The following is a 16,181-nucleotide window of genomic DNA, read 5'->3' on the forward strand; positions in this document are numbered from 1 at the left end:
CAAAAAGCAGCTAAAAAAAGTACAAAAAATCAGTAACCCATACCAACCAATAATTAGATAAGCATTGAATTTTTGTTATTTGTTCAATTACTTTGCATCTGTGTCTACGTTTTTATATGCAAGGTTAGCTTGACTGTCCCCTAGTTATTTTAAATGCACATTTTAAGCCCATATTTTAACGTTTTACATTGAAACAGTTTATACAATACATGCACATATTTGCATTTTGTATAGAAACATACATGAAAAGAGAAGCCCTGCTGCATGAGCATTGTACAAGACTCCTTACCTTAATCTTGTCATAGCTCATGTTCAGAAGTAGTTTTGGATTGAGATCCTGCTCACCTATAAAATTAAATCACAACATAAGATCACATATGATTCAATCGATACAAATCTGGTGTTGCAATAAAATAAAATAAAACTTTTAAAGAACAAACTGACATGTAAAGTTTCTAGAAAACTGTTTAAATTCACACCTATAAAGCCAAAGAGATAATTAAAAGGGTTAAACAAGCAAACATCAGATTAAAGCTGAATGCCAGCTTTATCTTCCATCTGGCACAGCTGTACAGACTCCACCCAAGTACCTTATATACTCGAGTGTAAGCCGAGGCACCCAATTTTGTCACAAAAAAATGGGAAAACGTATTAACTCGAGTATTATGCTGCGTACACACGATAGGTTAGTCTGATGAAAACGGTCTGATGGACCGTTTTCATCAGACCAAACCGATCGTGTGTGGGCCCCATCCGTTATTTATCCATAGGTTAAAAAAATAGGAACTTGTTTTAAAATTATCTGATGGATAAAAAACCTATAGAAAAAAACGATCATCTGTGGGTACGTCCATCGGTTAAAAATCCACACATGCTCAGAATCAAGTCGACACATGCTTGGAAGCATTGAACTTCATTTTTTTCAGCACGTCGTTGTGTTTTACGTCACCGCGTTCTGAGACGATCGTTTTTTTAACTGATGTTGTGTAGGCACGACTGATCATCAGTCAGCTTCATCGGATAACTGATGGAAAAATCCATCAGACCGTTTTCATCAGACTAACCTATCGTGTGTACAGGGCATAAGTCTAGGGTAGGAAATGCAGCAGCTACAGTAAGTGGAAAAGAGGGTCAACAATGCCTATTTGCAGCCTCACTGTGCCCATTGCATGCCTCACTGTGCCCATTTGCATGCATCACTGTGCCCATTTGCATGCCTCACTTAGGAGAGTGCACTCTTGTAAAACCCCCTCTGCAGACCGCTGGCACCATGTAACTATGCATCCTACTTATTTCATCCAGCTACAATGACAAATGAGCCGTCCTGTCTGTAAACCTATGCAGCATATTGAGGATCACAGAGCCGTTGGTATTCTCCTTCTGCTATGTCAGTCACAGACTATGGCTCCAGGACTCCCAATGCACTGAACATATTAAGACTCAGAACAGTGCATTGTGTCATCTGCATACCTAATCATGCCTGTATCATTCAGTCAGACGGCATTTTCGTCCGATGTTTGGATCGTGTGTACGGGCCATTAGCCTGATTTTTCTCCACATTGTGAACTTCTCACAGTGTGTATTAGACACTGGAGAAAATCAGCTAGAGTCCAGCTTATTTTCAGGGTGCAGGACATCTTGTAGCTCTTTCCTTCCCAACCTTACTGTCCCTTGCTTGCCCCTTGCATTAATTGGATTTCAATTTATTCAGTCATGGAGGCTCAACATTACATGTGGGCGTTACCTAAGGCAGTCTACATGCAAATACAATCTACAAACTCCCAATCCTCCAGACTAACATCCACCCATCAAAGAATTTTGACATTTGCATTACTCCTTCCAAGGGCCAGCTCACTGCTTGCATCAAGGTCTTATTATACCACACTCACATAGCCGGGTCTCTTCGAAGGGTTGGCTGACACTTTGTTGATAGCCCTCTTTTTTTCCCCGGAAGAGGTCACTGGCTACAAGTTTCTGCTGCATCTTTATGTACAGAAAAAAAATTATAAATCGGTACAAATACTACTGAAATCCAGATCTTTCTTTCAAGTCCTGTAAATAAATATATTAACACAAATAATGTACCTGCTCAATTTTCTTTGCAGTAACGGACCTGCAGTATTTTCTCACCAAATTTCTCATGCACAGCTTATAAAGCTTTTCTGAAACCTGAAAGACAGAATGGGGGACATTTATCACTTCTGTCTCACAGTCAGTCAGAAAATGGAGCAGTGAAATCGATTTAAGACAGACATTAGACAGAAATATGATAATTAGACAGCTACATTCATAAATTCATCTCACAGCTAATCTAAAGTATCACTGCTACAAAATAAAATGTGCCCCTAGCTACTTAATTGTGCAGGTTTTATTATTGAAAATCTGTCTCATCCATTGGTAAATCAGTTTCATTTTCTGACTAGAATTACAGGTGAGGAGGTAACAAATACACATATAAACTGTTGCATACACTGTGCTAACTGATAGACAGCCTGATTTACATCTACATCCAATTTCCTTGATAAATATCCCTCAGTCCTATTTGCAAATGTTAAGAACATTTAAAAATGGCAGTTGCCACCACAAAACACAAAAGAAACGGAAGCATTCTACAATAAAATCTTACTCATCTTTTTAACAAACAGCTCAGCAAATATTCCCTGAAGACCCAGATCTCAATACACACTAGTACTCAGCATAGCATTTACTTCGCTTTGCACTATCCTCCATAAAACATATGAAGCTTGCAGTGTGTCTTCACATTGATGCTTCCTTCTTTTTCCAAATGCTTTCCACCCTTCCTTCCCCAGCAGATCATCTCACCCAACTCAGCATTTATGATTCAGAAAAACTTCAATATTTTTTTAAGATATTGTTCAATTTATTATAATCAAACACTAACTATACCTTTTCCATAGCGGATGGGGGAGCCAGCCAATTTTTGTCCAAGACATTTTTAGGCACATGGTCTCTAAGTCTGCAGAGGTAGCTGTAATACATTAGGCGGAGGTAGTTTCTATTCTCATCACTGGGAGACTGATTTCGGTTGATAAATCCAACAATATACCTGAATATGAAATATAACATGGGGAATCTTTATACAAGGAGCAGCAACAAGTTTTTTTGATTGTCAAGCGTTAGGCAATAATATGGCAACAGCCTATGCTACACAAATTTTAAAAACACAATATATTTTTTCTTCTGTAGATCCTGATATTACGTATGAAAAATGCATAAGTGACATTAAAATGATGGTTCTCAGATACTGAAACAACTTGTAAGGGAGTGCCATACCATTTTTCACTTTGGCCACTAGGTGGTGGTTTCCCCATAAATAGTGGGTTACCATAGAGTGTTGGAGGAGTTCAGACAGAGAATATGCGAGAACAGGAGTGCGACTCAAGGGCTAGTCCCCATGGGACTCAGTGGGGCCAGTTCTACATAGAGGTAGTGCTTCCAGTAGTTAATATTCTCTAGCTGGGAAATGTCTGGAGAGGTCCTGGTGCCCTGGATAGGAAGGAGATGGGGACAGGACATAGATGGGGCAACCTGGAAAAGCACCAAAATTGGTAAGAAGCTGTATACCCTGAAGTTGTCTACCTTGAATTTGCAAACATAAAGTCTTAAAAATCTATTGGACTTGCCTCTTCTTACTACCATGCCACTCCTGCCATAGTATTTAGTGCTGCTCCTATATTGAGCTTCCCCTGTAATCCGTGTTTCTGAGCCTCTTGATAGGGAAGTTTTACAAATTGTTGAAAAATCTTCCTGAGAGCATGCCCAAGCCATTCCAGAGATCATTTGAGTAAGATTCACAGAAGATACCAGTGCTCATGTGCCTCAAAACAGGCACTCTCCCCAACCATTGTCCTCAAGCAGAGATCTACCAGTCTATGGCTTCCCTAACTAATGAACATTCATAAAAAAAAATCCTTCAGGCTCAGTTCACACCGTCGCCGCTTCTGTCGCACAGCAGGGGTCCGGTGCATGCTGGTTCACCGTTTCAGGTCTGATTTCAGCCTGAATTTTGGGCTGAAATCGAACCTGAAACGCACCAAAAAAGGCACACGTTTTTCCGGCACACCGCACCGGACCCGCTGACTCCATAGAGTCACATTCTCCTGCTATGCGAATTGGATGCAGAGAAACGCAGTAGCAAGATTCACTAACCAAAGCACTGGGTTACTGAGAGCTGACCTAGGTCATCTATAGATGTGCTTACATCTATAATAAGGCTTACCTATAGGTACTGTAAATATCTCCTAAACATGCACCATTTAGGGGATATTAACTGTAGATGCAGCCGGTGACGTCACTGGTGCATGCACTCTGAACAAACAGCATACCCATGCCGTTACATCAGAGTCCTGTTCCGTAAACGGTGGCTACTGCACGCAATGCGTTCGAGTGAAATCATTGCAGCTCCGGCCACTCACGCAGTTGGCGTCTGCGAACACTATAGGAAGACCAGGTGAAAATGGAAGCGCCTTCAGCTGTAACAGCATGCCGCTGGAGGGCTTAATTCTAAGGTACGTTTTTTTAAAAGCCAGCGGTTTACTACCGCTTTAAAGTGTACGTGTTGTGTCGCACCCTAGGCATGTGCTGGGGTGCATATCATTTGTGTGTGCAGCCATATGGTTAGGAAGCATGCCCACTTTTTAACTCATTTCTACCTGGCATAGGTTGGTCTCCTTAGATTGACTGAGCTGATTTAATCAAGGCCTCATCTGAGCACCAATACAGAAACACCGCCAAAAGACCCAAGTCTGTCTTAACCAATACCACCCAGTAGCCCATTCCAGCTTTCAACCTCCCAGAGCTGGAGCCTCAGAGATTACATTTTTGCCAGACTATTTGTATTGAGCCCTAGATGATTCACACTGGCATTGACAGGGCTGGCACTTACTCACTATCTATGGTACACCCTAGTCACTACTCTTGGTATCTCTAATGACTACCTAGGCACTTGGACTGCCTACTCTCACTAGAAGGGTTTCTGACCTTAGTTATGTTGACATCTAGTAGCCAACTTAGGGAATTAAACAGGGCTCTCTACATATGTAAACCTTAAAGAGGATTTTGTTGCTCAAATTAAGAGTCCGTCCTGTCCACCCCTTTTCCAGTCCGCTTTCCGAATTTTAGCTTTTTTACCCATTTTTCTCAAAAAGGGTTCAGTCCCACTTCCAATGCACGTCATTTGCCTGGGCGAATGACATGTACTGTGCCTGTTGTGCTTCTTGGGATATGTATGTCACATATCTCAAGAGGCCTAATGCCCTGTACACACGATCGGTCAATACGATGAGAACGGTCTGATGGATTTTTCCATCAGTTAACCGATGAAGCTGACTGATGGTCAGTCGTGCCTACACACCATCGGTTAAAAAAAAGATCGCGTTAGAACGAGGTGACGTAAAACACAACGACGTGCTGAAAAAAATGAAGTTCAATATTTCCAAGCATGCGTCGACTTGATTCTGAGCATGCGTGGATTTTTAACCGATGGAAGTGCCTACAAACGATCGTTTAGTTTAATATTTCATTCGCAGAGGAGGAGGGAAAGGCTTAGCAGTGCATCATCGTGAGGCCTACCAGTTAAACTTTGAAGAGTGAGTATGTGAACTCTGGAGAAACCACAACAAGATTGGCAAAGGTTAAAAAAACAACAAAGAGAGAGTGGAATGGTAAATATCTGCTTTAACCCTTTCACTGCCAGGTCTGTACGGCATACAGACCTACAGCATTTCTTCCAGTTGGCCAAGTCTGTCCAGGTAAGGCCATGCAGACCTATATTTCTTTTCTGCTATAAGCTCATGGTCACTTCAGACACTGCTGAACAAACTGATATCTCTTCACTGTGCCCTGTAACCCACCACTCCACCTGCCTTTGTCATCTAAATTTCCCTTCTATCCCCCTCTTACTCTCCCCTTACCTACCGCTTAACCCCACTACTCTGATTCCCTCCCCCAGTACCGATCCCCCCTTGCAAACCCGATTCTCTTGCGGCTGCCCTGTAGGTGTCAGCTTCCCTCCTCAACCTCCCGCTGGCTTTCCAATCTGCTGACAGAAGTATCGATCCCCCCCCAGTGCCCCCCACCTCCCTGATGTTCAGAAACCATCCCTGAAGCTTCTAACCAGTTGTTCCTCATCCCACTCCCACTGGCTGCAGTGCTGACAGATCTGTCAGCATGACGCAGCCACTGACAGATCTGAGCGGAAGGTGGCTGGTAAACACTTGTGTTTAAACCCCCCCACGACTTTCTTACCCCCTTTTAGTGCCCCACAGCTCCCCGATGTACAGGCGGCCTCACTGCTCTCTGGCAGCGAGGCCGCCTCTACATTGGAATCCATGGCAGCGAGGCCGCCTACCCCATATGAATCCATGCAATCTTGCGCCCTGCGTTATGGGTCACCACTGGCCTGTTGACCACTGGAGTAGGGTCCTTTAACTACTAGTCATATAGAGGCATTTTTTTTACTCTCACTGACATAGGGGCATTGGTACTTCCACTGACACTGGTGTTGTCTGTTGGGCATGTTGTACCTTCACTGAGCACCAACATGGAGGCATTTTTTACTTCCACTGAACACCAACATAGAGACAGTTTTACTTCCATTTATCATTGATTTAGGGACAATTTTACTCTCACTGACCTTCTAAGCCAGGACATATTGTTTTCCTCCTTACCATTGACATAGGCATTTGTACTCCCATTTAGTATCTAGTGTACATATTGACATTTTTACTTTTACTGACCTCTGATGCTGGGGTTTTTTTTTTTTCCTTCTGCTGACCACAGTCCATTTCCAAATACTGTGATGGACAGTGAACTGGCTCTTTTAAAAAAACAAGTTTAGGGACCACTGGCCTACATGATAAAATAGTATTCATATCCTATATAATGTATTCTTGCTTACTTCCTGATTGTCTGAGCTGCCCATGCACGCTTCTTGGCAGCCCGGCGGGCTAAAACACCTCTCCAGCATGATTCAAGCTTGACAGCTGTAAAATATGATGTGCACAGTTAGTATAATCTGTTGTACCCATGAATCTAATCTGACATATTGTACAGTATCATGCACTGACAACAGTGAGAAAGATATCAGTTGTTACAGGTCATGGTCAACACTCAAAGCACAACTTGTTACCATTAGTATAGTACATAAATATAGTACTCATGGATTTATTTAACATTTTAAACTCCTAAACTTGCATTCTCAAATGGTACTGACAGGCTCCAAACATACAAAGAAGCCATCAAATGATGCCTGCACATACCTGTAAATGTATTCTTTAGCAGCCTGGCTGACCCTAATTTTGTACTGCTGCTAGAATACATATTTTCAGACATACAGTATTATTATATATTTTTTTCTTTTACCATTTTTAACAGATGAGGCTACTTGAAATAGAGGACAATAGTGCTAAGAATTGTTTTAGGAGTCAGGGATTCTAAATACCTTCATAAATATGGCATCACTGTTTTTTTTTTAAAAAAAAATACATATAGTAAATTACAGTTAGGACAGGATGCATGAATAATGATATTCAGATGATGATAACCAATAATACTACTTGGCTTATACATAACAGGGATTACTTTTTTCAAGATCTTTTTCCCAACTTTGAACATTAGTGACTGAAGGGTGGGAAACTTATTTCCCCCCTGTCCTTATCTCCTTGTTATAGAGCCGAGTATCCTTTGAATAGACATTTCAGTGGAGTAAGGAAATAAGAGCAGAAATCCATGGGTACCTGCTTTCTTCTTTTTCAGAAAAGCTCTTTTTCCTAAGCACCCTTTGTATTTGGCTTGGATTTTTGAAACTAAAATTAGAGAAAAGATACACACATAATATACATGAAAAACATCATGGGACTAGAATATATTGCAATCACTGAGACAACATTGTATCTACAATGACAAAGCTGTCACATTAAATAAGACACCCAACTTTATAAAACACAACAATCAAGTAAAAAACTTCTACTCATTTACAAAACCAGCCAGCTTTTTTTTTCTCAGAACCTGGAGTAGCATTGCGAGAAGGAACAGTAAAACACAACCATGGTACAAAACTGCAAAACAGGAAGAAGAGCTTTTATATGTACATATATAGAAGAGCTTTTATATGTACATATATAGAAGAGCTTTTATATTTACATATATAGAAGAGCTTTTATATGTACATATATAGAAGAGCTTTTATATTTACATATATAGAAGAGCTTTTATACTGTATGTACATATATAGAAGAGCTTTTATATGTACATATATGGGCATATATGGCTGTACTTACAGTTCCTTGAAAAAGTATTCATAGCCCTTGACTTTTTCCACATTTTTTCATGTTACAACCAAAAACGTAAATGTATTTTTTGGGGGATTTTATGTGATAGATTAACACAAATTGTGAAGTGGAAGGAAAATGATAAATGGTTTAATTTTTTTTTTACAAATAAATATCTGAAAGGTGTGGCATGCATTTGTATTCAGCCCCCTTCCCCAAAAAATCTAACAACAACCATAATATTAATAATATTTATATCACTACAAAATTCCTTTTAAAATATGTTTGGCATACTGTAACTACATCAGTATCACCAGCAAAGCAGCTTCATTATTATCCTATTAAAGAAGATGAGAATGTGCGCTGCATTTCGTCATTTCATCAATTGCCACGTCACGAATGTTAATTCTAGATTACGAACAGTAGTTTACAAGACCAAATTCTTCCCGGTCGTTCCTTGATTCCCAATCATGCGTGTTTGTACTTTCGACTTTTGTGTGATGATTTCTGTACTGACCATCCAAAAATAAGATGTTTTATAGCCTGCACATCCAGCTCTGATGTAAAAGTGAAATCGGCTGTCGAAAGCACCATACTAACATTCTGACAATCCGCAGATAGCTCATCTTATGAATTTTCCCACCTGATTTTCGTATTGTGTATACAGGTCTTAAGAACGCAGGCTGTCAACTAGTCTGAGTCATTCACTTGTATGTAAAATTGTCAGATAGAGGTATTAAGCTGTGTAAGCAACATGCCAATTGCCAAGGAGCCCATAGAGTTTTAAAAAGGAGCTTAAGGCTCACCTGCGGGCTCAAAATGAGAATACTAAATGTTATTAGGCAATATTTCTTTCTGATTTACAAAAAAGTTATTTTTTCAATTTTTTTACCTAAATAAATACAGACACAAAATATATACAAAACCAGTAAACATTCCCTTTAGCACATATTGACAACTTTATTTACATCAAGTGGATCTCTTTTACATATGTTTTATCTTTCAGAGGACAGGCTAGGAGATCTGGAGGAAAAACTTGCACGCAATTGGGACTAATGCCGCGTACACACCATCACTTTATGTGATGAAAAAAAACGACACTTTCTGTGAAGTAAAAAATGAAGTTTTTGAAACTTCAATTTTCAAAGACGAAGTTGCCTACACACCATCGTTTTCTCACAATGATCTTGCAAAGTGAGGTTATGTTCCACCACGTTTTACCATTGAAGCTCGCTTCATAAGTAGCTTCTGGGCATGCGTGGATGAAAAAACGTCTTAGAAAACGACGTTTTTTGCTACACACAGTCAATTTCTGTGAAGTAAAAAGTGCACTTTTGAAAAACGACACATAAAATTGAAGCATGCTTCAGTTTTTTTTGGTCGTTTTTTACAAGACATAAAACGACGTTTTCCCCCCCACACAGTCAATTAAAGTGACGTTTTTAAAAACGTCATTTTTTTTCATCACATAAAGTGATGGTGTGTACGCGGCATTACACCTACCGTACCTTTAAAATTCTTCCTCCTAAGGTGATTTTTAGCAGTTAAATCTTCAATCAAGAAGGGCTGTCCTCCCTGCCTTTCCCTAAAGCCTCGTACACACGGTCTGATTGTTGAACGACCGGGCGTCTGATTTTTGTCAAAAGGGCATGTGTCAAATTTTGTCTAGCATACCAACTATCCACAAATTGCCGTTTGACAAACACGCACGTAGTGACGTACTATGAGTGTATAAAGAGGAAGTTAATTTCTCAATGCGCCACCCTTTGGGCCCCTTCTGCTAATTTCGTGTTAGTAGAAGTTTGGTGAACATTGATTCGTGATTTTCAGATCATACAAAACAAATGCCTTTTAAAATACGATTGGCATAACTACATGCAAAGCAGCTTTATTATTATCCCATTAAAGAAGATGCAAATTTTTAAATTTCATCAATTGCTGCATCACGAATGTTAATTCTAGATTACGAACTGTAGACCAAACTTTTCCCAGTCATTCCTTGATTCCGAGCATGCGTGTTTGTACTTTCAACTTTTGTGTGGTGGATTTCTGCACTGACCATCCAAAAATCAAACAACAATTTTATAGCCTGCACATCCAGCTTTTGTCTGATGTAAAAGTCAAATCATCTTTCGAATGCACCGTATGAACGATCCGAAAATCCGCAGACAACTCGTCTTCAGACTTTTCCCTTCTGTTTTTGGAACCGTGTGTACCCCATACACGCTATTCGATTTTCTGCAGATTTATGGGGTCTATAAGTTTAAATTTGTATGCAATCAGGCAGGCCTTGCACTACATGGTTTTGGTAAACCTTAAGACAAAAATCTGCAAAAAATCGAATAGTGTATATGAGGCTTTAGTCACGACCATCCTTTGTTGAGGGTATCGTCGCTGACTATGGTGGGTGGACAGAGTGATTCAGGACACTCATTAAAAAAGTTTATTACAAAAATGTATTTATGTGCTTTTAGACCCAATAAAAGGCTGCGATTTTTCAAAGATGTTTTTGTGTTTGTTGTTTCATTTATTTAACCTTTTTATTGCAGGAGGTTTTTAATATTTTTATTAAAGGGGTATTTATGGTGTCTGCGATCCCATGAGCTGGAACTATTTTTGTTATAGCTGTAACTGCCTCCTGGTAATGTCCAGACTTAGCAACAGCAGTATGGCAGTAACAGATGTCACTATGCAGCCATTCATATCATTTATATACATCTGTAGGTAATAGCCTTGTTACGATTTGTTTACTTTTACATTTAGTGACAGCAATCTCTCGTTAAATTACCCAGCTGATGCTTTTTCTGTTCAAATGCATCCACAGTGGCAAATAAGGTGCGAGGAAAACGTATAAACAACTTGGTTCTGAAAAAAAAATACAGCACATTTAGCACAAGGGATATACCTTGATATATGAATCCTAAAATGTATTTTTAAAGTTATATGCACAAATAGTTTTGGGGCTCACCTTCCAAGTTTGTACTCATTGGGTTGGTAGCCAATGTACTTCACCAATTTCTCTACACCTTCATGGGCAGATCCAGCCCAACTAGGCCAGGTATATGGACACAGTGATTTATACCTAGGTACATGTAAACGACACTCATTAGTAGGAGGTATTGTTGTTTGCAAATATTTCAGCACTGCTAATGGAACAAAACACATTTTATGTAAACTGGAACCCAAGAACAAAAAAATTATATTTTGTATTTGACAATCCTGTAGATTCATGGTGAATCCTGTGAGCTTTAAATTTCTGGGTCCTGGTGAATTTTTGTGCAAATTGGCATGAGCCATTTATATATATATATATATATATATATATATATATATATATATATATATATATATATATGAATAAATATAATGTACCTTTGCAGTGTGGTCAGTAAAAAGGGCCAATAAGGATTTTGGATTAGCCAGCCCCCCTCACTATAAACGTGGGGCTCATAGCAGCCATAATGTCAGTGTGTTGGAAGTTGTAGGGTAAACTGACAAACTGCATAGTAATAGATGAATTAGGATCATTAGAAAATGATGCTTTACAGCTATATGCACAGTGGATGTTTTTACAGCTGCTTCTAGGGGCATCTGGCGTTTTTTTTTTTTTTTCCTCCAAACTCCCCTGCACGTTAGCCTATGTGTCCATGCTTACATAGGTTTTTAACAGCATTTAGCAGCAGGGGCTTTTGGAAGCAAAAAAAAAAGAGGACCAGTGCATCCAGGAGCAGCAGAGTTGTGGCAGAAAAAGAGTTTGATGCTTGTAAATGCATGTAAACGCGTGTTAACGCTAGGCACGTTTATCGCTTCAGCGATTTAGTGTTCATAGCATCTCCCCGCAGGAAAAGAAGTCCCAAGGGAGGGGGCGAGCACGCTGACTAACCCCCAGCCAGAATGGCTCGAATGATGGGGGCAAGCTTACTGAGGAGAAACAGGAAGTGAGAAATTCAGACAGAAAAAAAAACATTTAGAAGGGAAATCGAAAGAAAAGGTAAGTGAACCAACAATGCACTAGCTTAAAGGAACCTATTTAGAAAATAAAAAACAAACTGATATAAATTATATATTCAAAATACTAACAACAACAACATACAAGGCCATTCACAATTCTGCCACGAGGTACATTACCAATCTTGTCCCCAAATATCACCCAAACTGTCCACTCTACTTCTTCTAAGACCTCCTGCTCTCTAGCTTTCTCCTCCTCCTATGCTCATCTCTAGAACTTCTCCAAAGCCTCTCCCATCCTCTGGAACTGTCTACCGCAATCTGTCCAGCTATTTCCTACTCTGGCCACCTTTAGCCACTACTCTGGCACATATACCCCCTTCCTGCCCAGGTGAAATTTCAGCTTTCAGCACTGTCACGCTTTGAATGACAATTGCGCAGTTGTGCAACGTGGCTCCCAAACAAAATTGACGTCCTTTTTTCCCCACAAATAGAACTTTCTTTTGGTGGTATTTGATCACCTCTGCGGTTTTCATTTTTTGCGCTATAAACAAAAATAGAGCGACAATTTTGCTATAATAAATATCCAATTAAAAAAAAGATTAGTCTCAGTTTAGTCCTATACGTATTCTTCTACATATTTTTGGTAAATAAGCGTATAGTGATTGGTTTGCGCAAACGTTATAGCGTCTACAAAATAGGGGATAGAATTATGACATTTTTTTTTTTTTTTACTAGTAATGGCGGCGATCTGCGATTTTTGTCAGGACTGCGATATTGTGGCGGACACATCGGACACTTTTGACACATTTTTGGGACCATTCACATTTATACTGCGAACAATGATATAAATATGCACTGATTACTATATAAATGTGACTGACAGGGAAGGGGTTAACACTAGGGGGCGAGGAAGGGGTTAATGTATTCCCTAATTAGTGATTCTTACTGTGGGGGGAGGGTGGTGACTGGGGGAGGTAACCGATGGTTGTCCCTATGTACAAGGGACACACCATCAGTCTCCTCTCCCTGACAGGACGTGGAGCTCTGTGTTCACACACAGAGCTCCACGTCCCTGTCTCCGTGACTGCCGATCGCGGGTGCCTGGCGGACATCGCGGTCGCCAGGCACAAACAGAAGCAAACACTGCAATGGCAATATTCTGGCCCCAGTAGAATGAAAGATGGTATCTTAAATGAAATACATTTGTCCATATTGACACATTAAAAAGAGAATTGTTTACATAGTTGGAAATTAAATCCAACAAGCTCACTTTATGCTATAATATGTGTGTACAATCTTTGTAGTCTCTTTTTGACTTAAAGTGGAGGTTCACCCTAAAAACTAATTTTTAACATTAGACTAAGCATAGTAATGGCATTTACTTTCGGCAGTGTTTTTTTTTTTTTTCTCCATACATACCTTTATATTCTGATGTGGTCCAGGGCTTCCGAGTTCTGATTACTCTGGGACTGGGCGTTCCTATCCCTGCCACAGGGTTTTTTTTTTTTTTTTTCTTTTTTTCTTCTTCTTTTCCCTCCACTTCAGACTCAACCTCATAGAGTGTGCATTATATGCTCATGTTCTGCGTACCAGCCCATTGCATCTCTATATTGGTTTTGCATCATAAGTGTCGCTTCTTTTTGTGTGGGAATTTGCTTTTTCTTCCTTTTTTTTGTTTTTTTAAAATATGAATATATATTATAGTTATTTATTTAATATCACTCCTCATGCTTAAGAGGCACAAAATAACTATAATTTCGATTATCCCCCCCTAGTCCTTCCCCCCCATCCCCCCTATCTCACCTTAAACAATCTCTTATATCTCTAGTTCTCTCTAATTTTCTTCTAATGTATCTTTTAAGTATCTACCCTTAATTTTTCTGTGTAACTCCACGATTTCTTGAAAGTCCTCCATTTATCTCATTTCGTGATTTGTAAGATGTTGTTACCCTCTATAGCATGGGTGCTCAACCTGTGGCTCTCCAGCTGTTGCGGAACTACAAGTCCCATCATGCCTCTGCCTTCGAGAGTCATGCTTGTAACTGTCAGCGGCTTCCAATGCCTCATGGGAATTGTAGTTCTGCAACAGCTGGAGAGCCACAGGTTGAGCACCCATGCTCTATAGCCTCTTTTAGTTCTTCCATTTTGTAAGTTTCTTCAACCGCATCTATCCACTCCCAAATTAAGGGGCACTCCACCTCTTGCCACTTCCTTGGGATAAGTCTCTTAGCGGCGTTGAGTAGATGCGGTACAAGCGTTTTCCTGTAGCTTTTTATACCTTCCTCCCCCCCATGGAATAGGATGACCCATGGGTCCATCTTGATCTTTTTCCCTGTGATCTCTTCCACACAGGCCAACATTTTTTCACAATACCTCTTAACCTTGGGGCATCCCCACCAGAGGTGTGCCATATTTCCTGGTGATCTACATCCCCTCCAGCACTCTCCTGTCTGTTCTTCTTTAAAATTTTTTAGCTTATCCGGAGTCATGTACCATCCGGATATGCATTTAAAACACATCTCCGCAGTACGGCTATCTACCGCAGAAGAGTGTGTCAGAGCCAACATTTTATCTATTGTACCCCCATCCCGCTGTGTTCCCAGTTCCCTTTCCCATTTTTTAATGAATGGGGGTATGTTCTGCTCATCCATCTTCAATAGAATCCTGTATAACTTTGAGGTAGTTCCTTTAGATCTTTCCGTGGAACATATTTTTTCTAATTCTGTTAACTGGTCTCCCACTCTCAGTGGGCCTGGGAGATCCTGGATAAAATGTTTAAGCTGCTGGTACCTCCATTCATTAATTTCCATTAAATTATTTTTAAATTTTAACTCCTGTAGTGTTATTATGTGGCCGTCCTTCATTATATCCCTTAATTGTGCAGTGTCCTGTTTGATCCAATTACCCCCAACTTGTGTTTTACCTGGTGCAAAATAATCGTTATTTTTTAGTGCTATAAAAGGTGAATTATATTCCTTCTGAGTTTTTTTATAAACATTATCCCATATTTTAAGTGCATTTTTTGTTATTTCATGTGCGTTTTTATCTAGTGTCCTAAATTGGGGAGGGTTCCAAATTATCTTGTCCAACCTCGCCTGTGCTAACTCATTTTCTAGACTTACCCACTTTTTTCTTTGTTGGCTCTGGCCCACTCCACCACCCTTGTTATTACCACTGCATCGTAGTATCCTTTAACATCCGGTACCGCTAAACCCCCCTTTTTTTTTGGTTGTTTTAGGGTCTGGAGTGATATCCTATGTTTCTTATTTCTCCATATATAATTCATAATTATTTTTTTTAGTGCGGAGAATAGTGTTCTCGGGAGGGCTATGGGAATCATCTGAAATTTATATAAGATTTTAGGTAAAATAACCATTTTGCAATAATTGATTTGTCCTATCCATGATATTGCTCTATTTTCCACTCTTTTTGTTTCTATCTTAATTTCATTTAATAGGGGGATGAAGTTTATCTTATACATTTTTTTAGTAGAATTTGCTAACAATATCCCTAGGTATTTAAGTTCTTTGACCCAGGCGAAATGGTACTTCACTTTCAAGAATTGCTCTTCCAATTTACTTATGTTTATACTCATAATCTCCGTTTTGGTGAGGTTTATTTTGAAATTCGAAATTTCCCCGTAATCTCTACATAGGTTTAATAGGTTTGGGATTGATGTTTTGGGTTTATCCAAATAGAAGAGGACGTCGTCTGCAAAGGCAGAAAGTTTGTATTTCTCCTCTCCTATTTTAACCCCTTTTATTTCTTGGCAGTTACGGATCCTGGCCAGAAGAGGCTCCAATGAAAGCACAAACAGGAGTGGCGACAGAGGGCACCCCTGCCTTGTACCGTTTTTCATTGAGAAAGTTTGAGATAAACTGCCATTTATCTTTATTTTGGCCCGTGGGAGACAAATAAAGGGCTGCAATCCAATCTATC

The 16,181-nt window shown here is 39.7% G+C and overlaps 1 protein-coding gene across 1 annotated transcript in view; it reads right to left on the reverse strand.

Annotated features, from left to right (window-relative positions):
• Window positions 1-16,181, reverse strand: part of MYO1H (myosin IH) — a 121,193-nt gene that overhangs the window by 12,405 nt on the left and 92,607 nt on the right. Inside the window, exons 20-27 of the mRNA XM_040358597.1 lie at window positions 11,260-11,373; window positions 11,080-11,156; window positions 7,758-7,826; window positions 6,920-7,004; window positions 2,908-3,067; window positions 2,086-2,169; window positions 1,890-1,983; window positions 290-345 (exon numbers count right to left, since the gene is read on the reverse strand). Coding sequence (XP_040214531.1) covers window positions 290-345; window positions 1,890-1,983; window positions 2,086-2,169; window positions 2,908-3,067; window positions 6,920-7,004; window positions 7,758-7,826; window positions 11,080-11,156; window positions 11,260-11,373 — 739 coding nt within the window. The remainder of the gene's footprint in view (window positions 1-289; window positions 346-1,889; window positions 1,984-2,085; window positions 2,170-2,907; window positions 3,068-6,919; window positions 7,005-7,757; window positions 7,827-11,079; window positions 11,157-11,259; window positions 11,374-16,181) is intronic.

This window comes from Rana temporaria, chromosome 1 (genome assembly GCF_905171775.1).
Source record: "Rana temporaria chromosome 1, aRanTem1.1, whole genome shotgun sequence".
Lineage (NCBI taxonomy): Eukaryota > Metazoa > Chordata > Amphibia > Anura > Ranidae > Rana > Rana temporaria.